The following is a 14,953-nucleotide window of genomic DNA, read 5'->3' on the forward strand; positions in this document are numbered from 1 at the left end:
AAAGTTAGATATAGTGGGAATTAGTGAAGTTCGGTGGCAGGAGGAACAAGACTTCTGGTCAGGTGAATACAGGGTTATAAATACAAAATCAAATAGGGGTAATGCAGGAGTAGGTTTAATAATGAATAAAAAAATAGGAGTGCGGGTAAGCTACTACAAACAGCATAGTGAACGTATTATAGTGGCCAAGATAGACACGAAGCCCATGCCTACTACACTAGTACAAGTTTATATGACAACTAGCTCTGCAGATGACGAAGAAATTGAAGAAATGTATGATGAGATAAAAGAAATTATTCAGGAAGTGAAGGGAGACGAAAATTTAATAGTCATGGGTGACTGGAATTCGACAGTAGGAAAAGGGAGAGAAGGAAACGTAGTAGGCGAATATGGATTGGGGCTAAGAAATGAAAGAGGAAGCCGCCTGGTAGAATTTTGCACAGAGCATAACTTAATCACGGCTAACACTTGGTTCAAGAATCATAAAAGAAGGTTGTATGTATGGAAGAATCCTGGAGATACTAAAAGGTATCAGATAGATTATATAATAAGACAGAGATTTAGGAACCAGGTTTTAAATTGTAGGACATTTCCAGGGGCAGATGTGGACTCTGACCACAATCTATTGGTTATGAACTGTAGATTAAAACTGAAGAAATTGCAAAAAGGTGGGAATTTAAGGAGATGGGACCTGGATAAACTGACTAAACCAGAGTTGTACAGAGCTTCAGGGAGAGCATAAGGGAACAATTGACAGGAATAGGGGAAAGAAATACAGTAGAAGACGAATGGGTAGCTCTGAGGGATGAAGTAGTGAAGGCAGCAGAGGATCAAGTAGACAAAAGGACGAGGGCTAGTAGAAATCCTTGGGTAGCAGTAGAAATATTGAATTTAATTGATGAAAGGGGAAAATACAAAAATGCAGCAAGTGAAGCAGGTAAAAAGCAATACAAACGTCTCAAAAATGAGATCGACAGGAAGTGCAAAATGGATAAGCAGGCATGGCTAGAGGACAAATGTAAGGATGTAGATGCTTATCTCACTAGGGTAAGATAGATACAGCCTACAGGAAAATAAAAGATACCTTTGGAGAAAACAGAGCCACTTGTATGAATATCAAGAGCTCAGATGAAAACCCAGTTCTAAGCAAAGAGGGGAAAGCAGATAGGTGGAAGGAGTATATAGAGGGTCTATACAAGGGCGACGTACTTGAGGACGATATTACGGAAATGGAAGAGGATGTAGATGAAGATGAAATGGGAGATACGATACTGCGTGAAGAGTTTGACAGAGCAATGAAAGATCTGAGTCGAAACAAGTCCCCGGGAGTAGACAACATTCCATTAGAACTACTGACGGCCTTGGGAGAGCCAGTCATGACAAAACTCTACCATCTGGTGAGCAAGATGTACGAGACAGGTGAAATACCCTCAGACTTCAAGAAGAATATAATAATTCCAATCCCAAAGAAAGCAGGTGTTGACAGATGGGAAAATTACCGAACTATCAGTTTAATAAGCCACAGCTGCAAAATACTAACGCGAATTATTTACAGACGAATGGAAAAACTAGTAGAAGCCGACCTTGGGGAAGATCAGTTTGGATTCCATAGAAATGTTGGAACACGTGAGGCAATACTGACCTTACGACTTATCTTAGATGGAAGATTAAGGAAAGGCAAACCCACGTTTTTAGCATTTGTGGACTTAGAGAAAGCTTTTGACAATGTTGACTGGAATACTCTCTTTCAAATTCTAAAGGTGGCAGGGGTAAAATACAGCGAGCGAAAGGCTATTTACAATTTGTACAGAAACCAGATGGCAGTTATAAGAGTGGAGGGGCATGAAAGGGAAGCAGTGGTTGGAAATGGAGTAAGACAGGGTTGTAGCCTATCCCCGATGTTATTCAATCTGTATATTGAGCAAGCAGTGAAGGAAACAAAGGAAAAATTAGGAGTAGGTGTTAAAATCCATGGAGAAGAAATAAAAACTTTGAGGTTTGCCAATGACATTGTAATTCTGTCAGAGACAGCATAGGACTTGGAAGAGCAGTTGAACGGAATGGATAGTGTCTTGAAAGGAGGATATAAGATGAACATCAACAAAAACAAAACGAGGATAATGGAATGTAGTCGAATTAAGTTGGGTGATGCTGAGGGAATTAGATTAGGAAATGAGACACTTAAAGTACTAAATGAGTTTTGCTATTTGGGGAGCAAAATAACTGATGATGGTCGAAGTAGAGAGGATATAAAATGTAGACTGGCAATGGCAAGGAAAGTGTTTCTGAAGAAGAGAAATTTGTTAACATCAAGTATAGATTTAAGTGTCAGGAAATCGTTTCTGAAAGTATTTGTATGGAGTGTAGCCATGTATGAAAATGAAACGTGGATGATAAATAGTTTGGATAAGAAGAGAATAGAAGCTTTTGAAATGTGGTGCTACAGAAGAATGCTGAAGATTAGATGGGTAGATCATATAACTAATGAGGAGGTATTGAATAGGATTGGGGAGAAGAGAAGTTTGTTGCACAACTTGACTAGCAGAAGGGTCTGGTTGGTAGGACATGTTTCTGAGGCATCAAGGGATCACCAATTTAGTATTGGAGGGCAAAAATCGTAGAGGGAGACCAAGAGATGAATACACTAAACAGATTCAGAAGGATGTAGATTGCAGTAGGTACTGGGAGATGAAGAAGCTTGCACAGGATAGAGTAGCATGGAGAGCTGCATCATACCAGTCTCTGGACTGAAGACCACAACAACAACAATATCATCATCTTTGAATCCAACTACGGACATGTTATTCCGTGCAAGAAAATGAGGCAGTGCCAGAGTAGTGTTTTTTGTGATACAACAATTTTATACCAAATAAAAATATACTGCTGTAGTACTAATAATTTTAGTGAAGCAGAAAAGAAGCTACCATGTGAGACACTGATGATCAGTTTAGAAGTTATATAAAACTGTGTCTTATAGGGAGGCATTCCAAAAGCAAGGCCAGCCAGGAAAATGTGTGTAGACCTGCATATAAAGAGAATGTATTTCACTTAACGGAGGAAGACTCAGTATAGTTTCTAAACTCTTAGTTACATGTTCCAAGCAGTTCAGTCCGAAAGCCCTTTTGCCTGCCACTTTATTTACACTACTCCAAATTCCATCTGGAAATAAACTCTCAGTTTATCACACCTGTGGTATTCAATATCACCTAAAACCAATATTGTACAAAAGTACACGCAGAGAGAGAGAGAGAGAGAGAGAGAGAGAGAGAGAGAGAGAGTCTCTGGCAGCTGATGCCAGACTGCAAGGAACAGTGCATGATGGGAGAGGCAACCAGGTGGGGTAAGGAAGAAGGGGAGGCAGGATGGGGGAGGGATAGCAGGGTAGGAGTGGGTGGCAGTAAAGTTCTGCTTATGGAGGCAAGCAGGGTCAAGGTGGAGAGAGGGCGGGGCAGATAGATAGTTGGGAGGTTAGACAAAGGACGGGGAGAGGGAGGTAGCTGAAAAGGAGAGAAGTCAAAAGATAGTGTGTTGGTGGAATAGATGGCTGTGTAGCACTAGAATCTACATCAAGTATAGATTTAAGTGTCAGGAAGTCGTTTCTGAAAGTATTTGTATGGAGTGTAGCCATGTATGGAAGTGAAACGTGGATGATAAATAGGTTGGATAAGAAGAGAATAGAAGCTTTTGAAATGTGGTGCTGCAGAAGAATGCTGAAGATTAGATGGGTAGATCATAACTAATTTGAACCTTGAATCTCCCATGTACGAGTCCAAGGTCTTAACCAGTGTACCATATTAGTCACCTGAAATCTACACTTCTCATCCCAGCTAATATTCTTCTTGATTTTTTTTATGAAATTGTTTTCTATAACAATATTTCATACATACATGGCTTGTGTACTTCAAAACATGTGTTCCTATTATAAGTCACTGTCATTAATTTTATACTGAAAGACAATTAATTCACCATTCAAGGAAAAGCTTATAAACATATTAGTGGTAGAGTCTTGAGGAACAGAACTGCTCTGTTTTATATAAGCTTATCTGTGAATTACCTAGAGATTGTTTGAGACCTCGGATTGAAAGCCTCTGATCTGGTTCAGTTTTATACATGGGTGACATGTTTTATCTGCAAATTCCTGGTGAACCAGAACTTCCTAATTTTTGTGAGAAACTCAACTCTCTTCTGTAAAGTTTGCAACACCTTTCTCTTAACAAATTCTTTTTTCTTATTTGGTATTGCCGTTCACATATCTGATGCTTACTTTAACACTTATGTATACACTAAGCCCACCACAAAAACTTATGTCTTCGCTTCAATAATAGACCTACCTTTCATATTAAGTAACCTTTCCCTAATGATTTTGGAAGTAAAAATTCATCTTTACTATCAAAGGTAGTCTCTGAATGTATTGCATGAAACTTGAAAATATATTTGCACCTTACAATCACTCTGAAGAACTTTTAAGCTTGAGCTATTGTGTTTCAAATCAATCAACTTAATGATGCTCCTCCAAAACAATATTCTACAAAATATCATACTGGATTTGAAACTAAAAATGAGTTCTTACATCAAATGAATTCCTTAAATTGGGTCTTGAAATGAGATCAACAATGTTAAAAAGTCTGCGACAGCAAAACCACAATGGTGATGGTTCAATGTGCCATATCAAAAATGATGTGACTGTGGCATCATAGAGGAGGAGATTAGTGTTTAACGTCCCGTCGACAACGAGGTCATTAGAGATGGAGCGCAAGCTCGGGTGAGGGAAGGATGGGGAAGGAAATCGGCCGTGCCCTTTCAAAGGAACCATCCCGGCATTTGCCTGAAGCGATTTAGGGAAATCACGGAAAACCTAAATCAGGATGGCCAGAGACGGGATTGAACCGTCGTCCTCCCGAATGCGAGTCCAGTGTGCTAACCACTGCGCCACCTCGCTCGGTGTGTGTGGCATCATGCAGTGATAGTGGTTGTTTCAGGGTAGTACTAAGCAGACAGTGCCATCCCAAGTGGTAACAACATCATCACAGCAGTAACAAATACAATATTTCTACAACAGCACAGTCTTTAACACACAGTGAAAGATTCATTCTATGAAAAATTTCACGTTTATTCAGTCATGAACTGCCATCTTTACATCTATTCCTTTCCACTGTGTCTAATGATATGAAACCTGTATCTGTCAAAAACCTACATGAGGTTCCTGTTATTCACAGCCAATGGAGCAGTCACTACAAAACATACATTTACAGTTTTAAAGTTTATATAAAATATCTAGTTGCTTCCCCAGCCCACCAAGTTGCACACTACAGTAATGTGGGGTCAGCAGGTCGTCTCTGCTGTGTGATGGTCAGCTTCCACCTGCAAAGCCCTACATTTATCGTCCTCTACTATTATTCAAATTGACTCTGCACCAGAGCTTTTTCATTTTCAATAGATATTAAGATTACACACTTCCCTGTAGCTCCAGCTTTTTATCTCCAGCCAATTATAATATCTGCAAAGAACTTTTGGGTCAAGACAAATATTAGATACAAGTCTTTGGCTTTGACCACTGACGATGTTAATGCCTAGATCAACAGAAGCATCCGATTCCACCAGTTGGCTTTGACCCGTGACATTGGGCTGTTGTGGTGTGTGACGTCACGATGGCGCGGAGTTTAGTTTGTGAGAGTGGCGTGTTTGTAGATGATGTATTGTGGTTGATGGTTCTCTCTGGTGGTGTGTTTATGGGTAGCATGTTATGTGGCGTATGGGGTTCATTTGCATGGTAGCATTGCATGTGTGTTGTATCGGTGGTGACTGTGCTTTCAGTGGAATATTTTTCAGTGATTTAACGATTTTGGTTTTGTTACATCGACATTATTGTAGTTCTTTTTTTCTATTTGGCGTGTGTGAATTTTGGTAAATTGAATTGTTTATGACTTTGGTAGGTATGGATATGACTGACGAGGTCAACAGTTTTCGGATGTCGGTGATGATGGGGGACAGTGCGTTGTCTCTAATAAAATTTCTTCATCTATTCGGCCTGTTGGCTAAAGTCATGAAGTGTCCAGTGTGTCGTGAAGTGTCCAGTGTGTCGTGAAGTGTCCAGTGTGTCGTGAAGTGTCCAGTGTGTCGTGAAGTGTCCAGTGTGTCGTGAAGTGTCCAGTGTGTCGTGAAGTGTCCAGTGTGTCGTGAAGTGTCCAGTGTGTCGTGAAGTGTCCAGTGTGTCGTGAAGTGTCCAGTGTGTCGTGAAGTGTCCAGTGTGTCGTGAAGTGTCCAGTGTGTCGTGAAGAAATGAGGCTTACTAAAGTTTTGGCGTCTCGGACCTGGGCAGCTATATGTGGAGATGTCTTAAGGATAACAGGTCAAGGGAAGTGTTCAATTCCAATTTTAATTTTCTAGGTTTTTTTCTTTTTTGGTAGGATTAAGTGTGGTGGTGAAAGTTTTGAGATTTATAGTGCGGTATTGGTAGTTGCTGTTGACCTATGTAGGTCAAGGAAAGTGTTTGATTCCAATTTTGTTGTTTTCTTGTGTTTTTTGAGGTAGTGATGATTGTGGACGTGGTTGTAGTTTTGGGTTTTAGGATTTGTTATCGGTAGTTTCTTTTGACCTATATAGGTCAAGGGAAGTGTTCGATTCCAATTGATATTGTTTTTACTTGATTTTGCCACACTTTCCCCTACTTGTCCCGTTAGTTTCATTATATTTTTGGAGGAATATGTGTGATGGTTTTTCCAATCTATTTTTGTGTTTTTTGTCATGTTTACGTAATGACGTCATAGTCGTGATATGGGAGTTGCCCTGAATGGTTGTTTCTGCCATATTGGTGACGTCATTCATCAAAGAAGACGGGTGGAATCTGATGTTTCCGTTAACCCATCATATTTTGGTGCGTATATTCATATTACTGTTGCTAGTTGGTGGAGCCATTGGATGTGAAAGCAAAATACTATGTTGTGATGACAGATTGATCTACAGTACAACCCGAGGTCTAGATTAGGTTGGAATGTTAATCTGGTTGCAAGTTCGCAAAGTTAATGAATGTGAATACCAAATAAAGTTTTTGATGACAGATTATCCTGTAGCATAGCCCAATGTTTACATCTGTGTCATATTTAAAACACCTTTTGTCATTAAATCTAAAGCTGCAAAGTAACTTCAGAAAAAAAGGCTTCGGCCAATATTTTCATGCATACTATTTACATATTCTTCTATCAGAAATGGAATGGGGAGCCTACTCCTGATCTACTAGCCCGCAATCCTGATGTAGTAGACTGGACTCAGCTCTCCATTCCGGCGAGCTAGGCTGTGGCCCTTATGGGACAAGGTGTGAAACAAAATCTGAGTAGTGCACTGTGCATTAATATTCACAAATAATGAAACAGTGTAATACTGAATGCAAATTTTTCTGATTGGCATTTTACAGGAAAATATTAACATTAAGTGAAAATGATGCATTAGTTTTATGACTTACTGATTCAGTGTCAAATATTTCATTAAACAACTCTTATATTAAATTCATTCAAACACAGTACATACAAATAATAAATTGCATAACAAAAGTTCTTGGATGCAAGCAAACCACTCAACTGTAATTGACTGCTGTGTGGCACATACACACATGAAGCAGGGGAGAGAAATGACTAGCTCTCATATTTTTTACAATTTAAGTAGGTGTTCCCTCTCCCTCCCTCCCCCTCTCTCTCTCTCTCTCTCTCTCTCTCTCTCTCTCTCCCCCCTCCCCCTCTCTCTCCCCCCCACCCCCCCCCCCCTCTCTCTCTCTCTCTCTCTCTCTCTCTCTCTCTCTCTCTCTCTCTCTCACACACACACACACACACACACACACACACACACACACACACACACACACACACACAAACGAGCTGCCCAAACCCTGTTCGACAGGATATGTTTGGGTACCTATAAGGTTGTGTGTATGGTACTAAGTGCACTTAAGCCTATGTTATGAAACCAGTGATTGCTGTAAAGGTAGTAAAGTATGTACTGATTCATGTTTCTGTCTGCCACGCAACACTTATGGGCCACATTCTCTTTAATGTGAATGGACACTGACAAAATATTTCAGTTCAATACTGTAAAAAAATTACTATGGACCATTGTTAACTTGGCTAAACTGCTAAGCATTAAAAATCTCATACTCTTAGTGTTACGCCGGCAAAACTAGTCAATAATTTGCAGTCTGCAGAGCCACCAGGGCACAGACTGGGAAGTGACCACTATAAGACAAACTGGAAAGTAAACTGCTACATATTGGCAACAAGTCTTGTATGATGAACTGTTACTGATTCTAAAGCAACACAAACTGTGTTGAGAGCACAGATGTAGCCGATGAAGTAAGGTGAAATGAGACAATTTCAGAATCAGAAACAACACAAAGGAGGAAGACTAGGAAGTGTGACAGAAATCAGCTTCAGGCACTTTGTATAAGAGACACTCTGAGGAGAAACAACCTTTAGTGAATTATTGCCCTAAAGGTAGCTAGTTTGACATATATGCATACCCCTCAATTACAAAATAGTGACATGTTAAGAACTAAAACTAGCATCAGACAATGGGCATGATGCTCAATTAGGCTATTATTTTGGAGTATAACAAGTTTGCGTTAGTGTTAATGTACTTCTGTGGGCAATAAGCAGCACTCACAATTCTCTGATAATGACAAGTAGTTCACCAATCAGGTTTTTAGGTTAAACTGACACGTATGGTGCAAATGCTTTAAAATTTCTTACCCTCAGAATCTGTCAACACTTCCATACGGCCACTAAACATAGCTCTCAGCATAGTATCGTGTTTGGTTAAAGTTCCAATGGTTGTATAATGAAGGGACCCTCCAATGTTAAGCTTAACATACTGGGATGGGTTGCCTTTGATTACGGTTTTATGATCACCAGACATTTTTGATAAGCCTAATACTTAATGGAGTTTTAAAGTATCCCTTACTAGTCAGATATGAAACCAATCTGAAGGCGTGAATGTCATTCCAATCAAGTTAGCGAATGCAAATGACGGCATTAATTAGCATCTGTAGGTAATGGAACTTTGGAAATATAGATGCGTCTCACTAGTTCCTCTTCTTATCAGTTTCGCACTACACTAACCATTCTATACACTCATAACCCTAATCTTTCACGTAGCGGCAAACTGTACCCACAACGATAATGAAATCGAAATGACAAGTTTTGCAATATGAGTTACAACCATCGATACGGTGAATTGCTCTCGAGCGTGTAATGCGACTGTTCGTCCAGAATCTGCGACGTCAGATACTCAGATACTGCAAAGTACGCATCTTTGGAATAGCTCGTTTTATATGTGAAAAGCTGCGCACCTTAGTTTATGTCAACTGTAGAGTGTATACAATCTATACATAAAGGGTGGTTGTGTTTGCGGTATTGAATATGACAGAAATGCTCGCAAAGCTAGGAATTTATTTCGATGACTTGACCAAAATACGAATTCTCGAACCGGAAGTAGCCGAACAGACAAATGAGCTGAATGAAGAATGCAAAACTTTTGTGGAAAGTAACTATATTTCATTCATTTTGTATAGCGTGAGAACATTTAACATGCGGTATGCATTTGGTCGATTGAAGGTGGTATAAAGATAGTAAATTTTGGTTCAGTGTGTGTCCACAGCCCCAAAAAGTTTTACAAATGAAAACATGTACATCAATGTTCTTTACTTCAGTAAGTAAAAATTTTAAATAGAAAATAAAGAACATTAATGTATGGCATACAGTGGGCCTTGTTTTCATTTATAAGGTTCATAGTTTGTGCCAAAAGTTTTTGATTTGCTTGGAATTTAGTAGGTACAGAGTTCGACACGTAATTTGGTATTTTGGTTAACTCCCAGTGTTGTTTATTTATTCATCCTTAAGACTATTCAGTACAGCAGTGTCTGAAACCCGTTGTTTATATTATAGGATTAAGTGAGGACAGGGGGGTGGCAACGGGGCGCGGTGGGGCATGGGGGCTATAGCCCGTCCATAAAAGTATCATATTACACCAGATAAAATGACTTAAGAAATCAGCGAATAAATTAATGCAACAGATTCAATCATTTTTTTTATAATTATGTAGCAGTATAGACTGCAGTGTATTCCAAACACATTTTAACAGAAGAATAAGAGGGGCAGATAGCTTACTACCTAAACCAATAAATATCATTTAACTTAAAATAGGCGTTTTATTATTTATTAATACAAATTTTATACCCTGAACTCCAAAACAGTTACCAAAAACTACTTTAAGCAGCAACAAATTTTACCAATTTGTCGGTAGAGCACCCCAACTCTCCTTTTGTTGAGCCGTATTCCATTCCCCCAACCCTCCCCCCCCCCCCCCTGACAAACTTATAGAATTGCCCCCCCAGTGAGGATAAGACAGGATGTTCGCCATGACCTATTCAAAGGATCCATCCCAGCATTCACCTTAGCAACTTGGGAAAACCTAAGTGAGGATGGCCGGACGGGGAATAAAACCCACTCATTGCGAATTTTTTGTGAGTCCAGTGCATTAAGACTGACATAGCAACCTTACTCAGTACATGACTGGAAGGATAATCTGAAGCACACACTGTATATTGGAATTGTGACATGCCCAACAAATAAATCAATGATGTAATTGCAACATGAAGTTTTGATATAAAAAAACTACAGAAAATGAATGAACATGTTTTGTACTGTTGGAAAATACGATATGCACAAGAAATAAATCGGTGCTATAACTATAATTGAACCTTTGATATAAAACACTTCTGAAAAAAGAAAAACACACAAACGTTTTTATATAACACTGCAGAAAAGTGTAACACACAGAAACACAAAAACCTACTGATTCTATAGGCATCACAGCTAGTCTAGCACCATATCCCTTCTCTGAGCGTGTGTGTGACACTACATCTGAAGCAAAAAAATCCACAGCAGAAACATTACATTCAGCCCCAAGATGATCATTAGCAGAAACATTCTTTTGCAAAGACGAATTAAGCGTAGATGGTACATCTGTTGACAATCAAAAAAACTGAGCAGTAAGTAGGGCCTAATATTCCAGTAAGCTAATATATTCACACTTATCAACAGAAATGATTTTAACTCTGCTTTAAAAGGTGTTTCGTTCACCAGTCTCTTTATGTAAGTTGGCAGCTTGTTATAAAGAATGACGCCAAAGTGGGGTCACATATCTTTGAGTGTGAGTTGTTCTTACTTGTTTTATAAGGTGGATCGACAGTTGTGAGTGATGTAACTGTGGTAGGTGCGATTGGCTTACAGGTCACAAAGTCAGCTCTTGTCATCAACACATATTTGTATATGTACAGAGAGGGTACAGTAAGCAAACACAACATTTTAAATAGGAGCTTGCAGTGGGCCCTAGCAGAGCTATATGACAAGATTTGGGTAGCCCTGTTCTGTAACAAAAATTTCATTTGATCAGCTATAAATTTTACCTCAAAACACTATCCGTGAGCTACAAGGGACTGAAAGTAATCAAAATAAGCACATCTAGCACCATCTAAACAGCAAACTTTAGAAGTAATACTCAGAATGCAACATGCAGAACTGAGTCTCTGGGAGAGTTTAGTTATGTGGTCTTTCTAATTTGTCTTGATCAAAAGTTTCATGTCCCATACTCCTAACTCATTTCTGCGCAGTACCAGCTGGAAATCTTACTTTTGATTCATCTTTCCAAATTGAATACAATGATTTTCTTTCTTTTTTTTCACATTAAGGGTCAGCCTGTTGGCATTGAACCCTGAATCCAAGGACTTGAGGGCTTTATCAGTTGTTGTGGACAGATTTCTTAACATTGCTCACTAGTAAACTAGTATCATCTGCAAACAACATGACCTTGGCTGCAGTTTCTAAGGTGTGTACGTCATTTAAATAAATAAGGAACAGAAGGTGACCTCACACACTACCCTTCAGTACACTTATTTTGACTTACTTTGCATCAGATACTAGTCTGATTTTATGGTTACAGTGAGCTGATATGAGTTCCACAACCTGTGATCTGTTTTCCAAATATGATTGAAATCGCCATTGCGTCCAACTTATCTAAAAGAATTTCATGACTAATAGTATTGAAAGCTTAAGAAAGATCTAAATTAATTCCTGTAACACTACCATTGTTATTGAAGTTTCTGACTGTTTCATCTGTGCAATCCATTATTGCTGTTTCTACCTGTTTGAAAGCCATATTTATTATTATTCAGTAGATCATGATTATTTAAGTATAGTATTTGGCAATTCATTGTTTCATTAGTCTCTAGTAACTGTAGAGAATGCCAAGAACAGTGAATAGGTAAATAATTTTCAGTTTTATGCCTCATACCACTCTCGAATAGGGGTATCACTTTTGAGATTTTTAATCTGTGGGGTAAATGGTAAATTAACAATGTGAGTCAAGGGTTTTGCAATTTGTGAAGCAGTATGGATTATAAGTGATACTGGTCCATTACTACTTCATAGTCACTCGTTGGAACTAACCTCATGCTCTATGCAGATGTGTGATACCTAAGTTTACCCTGATAAGCTAAATTTAGTTTCATAAATGTTTTGTTAAGCATGTATAAAGTAATCATTTTGTTAGGTATTTTTAGACGGTATTGATATTGTCAGCATTTATAAGAGTAATTTCCCGTTCTTCATGTATCTTCCCTGTTTCACTTTTTAAACTCTCCCATACAGATTTTGACTTACTGCCTGACATTATTATTATGATATTGTTTCTTAGTTGTTTTCCTTTACAATTACCTGTGTGTGCATATATATGTGAAGGCTGCTGAGTATATTCATTACTGGGATACTGTGAGTTTACACTAAGTTTCAAACATCGTATATTGCCTTTATCACCACTAAAAATCTTGTACCGGAGAATCTGTAGCGTGAGCATTACAGAAATGACTTATTTTATAGCACCATAGAATCCAAATGTGCTGAAACATTGGTTAGTGCTTATATGCTTACTGTACGGGGAATGTTGCTTATACAGTCGAAACTACTACAATTAAATGTTTTGAATTCCTATTACTCTTATTATTCCTGTTAACTATTTGCCATAGAATAATATGTTGTACCATACAGAATGCATAACTTATCCACCAAGGTACGTAGAACACTGCTTTTATTTCAGAAAAATCTATACTTCGATGAAAGTCGACTGTGATTTACAGCATTATCTAAATGCATATTATCCAGTGCTGCAGATAAGGGTCATATATAAAACACATATGTAGTAGGGGGTGCACTGAAAAGTTGGGTTACTTCTATCTATTCAGCTAGAATGCCATAATGCATGTATGTGACTATAAAAAGCACTTTGTATTGTATTCACAAACAGCACATTGGTGTTAATAATGCACACACACCAGAACCAATACCTTAGTGGTTGAACTTAAACTCCTAAAGAATATTTTTGAAACTATTTCCAATTTCAGAAATAACAGAATTTCAAAAACTAGTTGATGGTTTTATATCAGTGATGGAAAATTTGGCAAAAGAAGTGGAAAGGGAGAAAATGAAAGCAATTGGAATAAGAAATATGCTTAAGTCTGTAGCAAAACAGAGGGAGTCTGAGCAGCAACAATTACAGGTAACATTAATAATGATTCTTTCAAGAATATTTCACATCTTACAATAATTATTTTTAATAATATTCAGTAGTTGATGGTCGAAGCAAAACTTAATATATCCAGATGGGAGCCTATGATGAGTGATTATTCCACATGACATTTTTAAATATGAAACATTTTATTTATTATTTTCAGTTGTATCACTGAGAGTTTGTTTCTGTAGACTTCACAGTTGCTACTTGGTGAAACATTATGATTACAAGAAAAAACAAATAATTTTATGCCACTGTTTCAATAATTATTTATTGCATTTGCATACAGCAACTAAGTTTTCCATTGTCTACCATTGTTGGTGAAGATTTTATAATAAGTGCTAACAGCGGAGTCTACAGAAATAAAGTTTAATTGAAGAAATGTAAAATTCTGCGTTTTATGGAAGGAATTGTGAGTTACAAATGAGAAAGTTTGAAACTCGGAGCTTTATTTGTCAATTTTTTTTTTTTATTTATTTATTTATTTTTTTTTTTTTAAGACAAGAAAAGCAGTGAACATTTCTTCATTGTTAAGTAAAAGTCTGTTATGTAGACTCTTGAGATGACATTGATGTGGATAAGACACAAAAATTATAATCAAAAGAGGAAGATTTTAAACCAATTTGGCTATTGTGATTTTGGTATTTCTAAAATAATTTTGTTTGTTCAAGGATAGTTCGCTCAAAAAGCATTAATAATTTACTAATAACTGGACATCTGGCTGGGAACTGTTACAACAAAAATTAGTATGCAGGCATACTGACATTTGATTATGCTCTGGCCATGGGGGAAATTTTGACAAGGGATTGATTGATGTATTTTACATGCCTGATAATCCTGCTAAAGGTGTGTAATGTCCTCATCTGTTTTTGGGCAAGAAGCATATTTCCTAGCAAGATTTTTCATCATTATAATTCCCTGGTACAGTTGGTGAAGAAAGTTCAAGTTACGTTATTGCAGGAAGGTTGGACATGCATACATGTACACTTTTGAAAGCTTGTAATTGTATAATATTGATGATGATGGATGTTCTGTTGTCAGTAGAGCAGCTAGCCACCATTCTTATTATAGCATAATACTTTGCTGAGAATAGGATTTTGCCTTGTAGCTTTTGCTATGTCCTATGACATGATGGGGAATTCGTTCAAGGTTTGGATAATGTAATGGTCTATTTGAGAGCAAATCTTTCTTGGGTATTGAGCTCTATATCCAGTTCATAGACATTCTAAAGTGCTCAAAAGTAGTAGTTCATCACCCCTATGACTCCATAGTTTGTCCTCTTTTGGTTGGAGTTGGGTTGGGTTGTTTGGGGGAAGAGACCAAACAGCGAGGTCATCGGTCTCAT

At 37.9% G+C, this 14,953-nt stretch overlaps 2 protein-coding genes across 3 annotated transcripts in view; one reads left to right on the forward strand and one right to left on the reverse strand.

The window, feature by feature from the left end:
• Positions 1-9,245, reverse strand: part of LOC126167117 (BTB/POZ domain-containing adapter for CUL3-mediated RhoA degradation protein 3) — a 117,797-nt gene extending 108,552 nt beyond the window's left edge. The window contains exon 1 of the mRNA XM_049920453.1: positions 8,736-9,245. Within this exon, the coding sequence (XP_049776410.1) occupies positions 8,736-8,901 (166 nt within the window). The 5' untranslated portion in view covers positions 8,902-9,245. The remainder of the gene's footprint in view (positions 1-8,735) is intronic.
• A 51-nt stretch (positions 9,246-9,296) lies between these two features.
• The window catches only part of LOC126167133 (intraflagellar transport protein 20 homolog), a 116,019-nt gene continuing 110,362 nt past the window's right edge, over positions 9,297-14,953 (forward strand). The window contains exons 1-2 of one of the 2 annotated variants that reach the window (XM_049920454.1): positions 9,297-9,528; positions 13,442-13,596. In XM_049920454.1, the coding sequence (XP_049776411.1) occupies positions 9,405-9,528; positions 13,442-13,596 (279 nt within the window). In that variant the 5' untranslated portion in view covers positions 9,297-9,404. The other variant, XM_049920455.1, reaches the window with a different exon arrangement.

This window comes from Schistocerca cancellata, chromosome 1, assembly GCF_023864275.1.
Source record: "Schistocerca cancellata isolate TAMUIC-IGC-003103 chromosome 1, iqSchCanc2.1, whole genome shotgun sequence".
Taxonomy (NCBI): domain Eukaryota; kingdom Metazoa; phylum Arthropoda; class Insecta; order Orthoptera; family Acrididae; genus Schistocerca; species Schistocerca cancellata.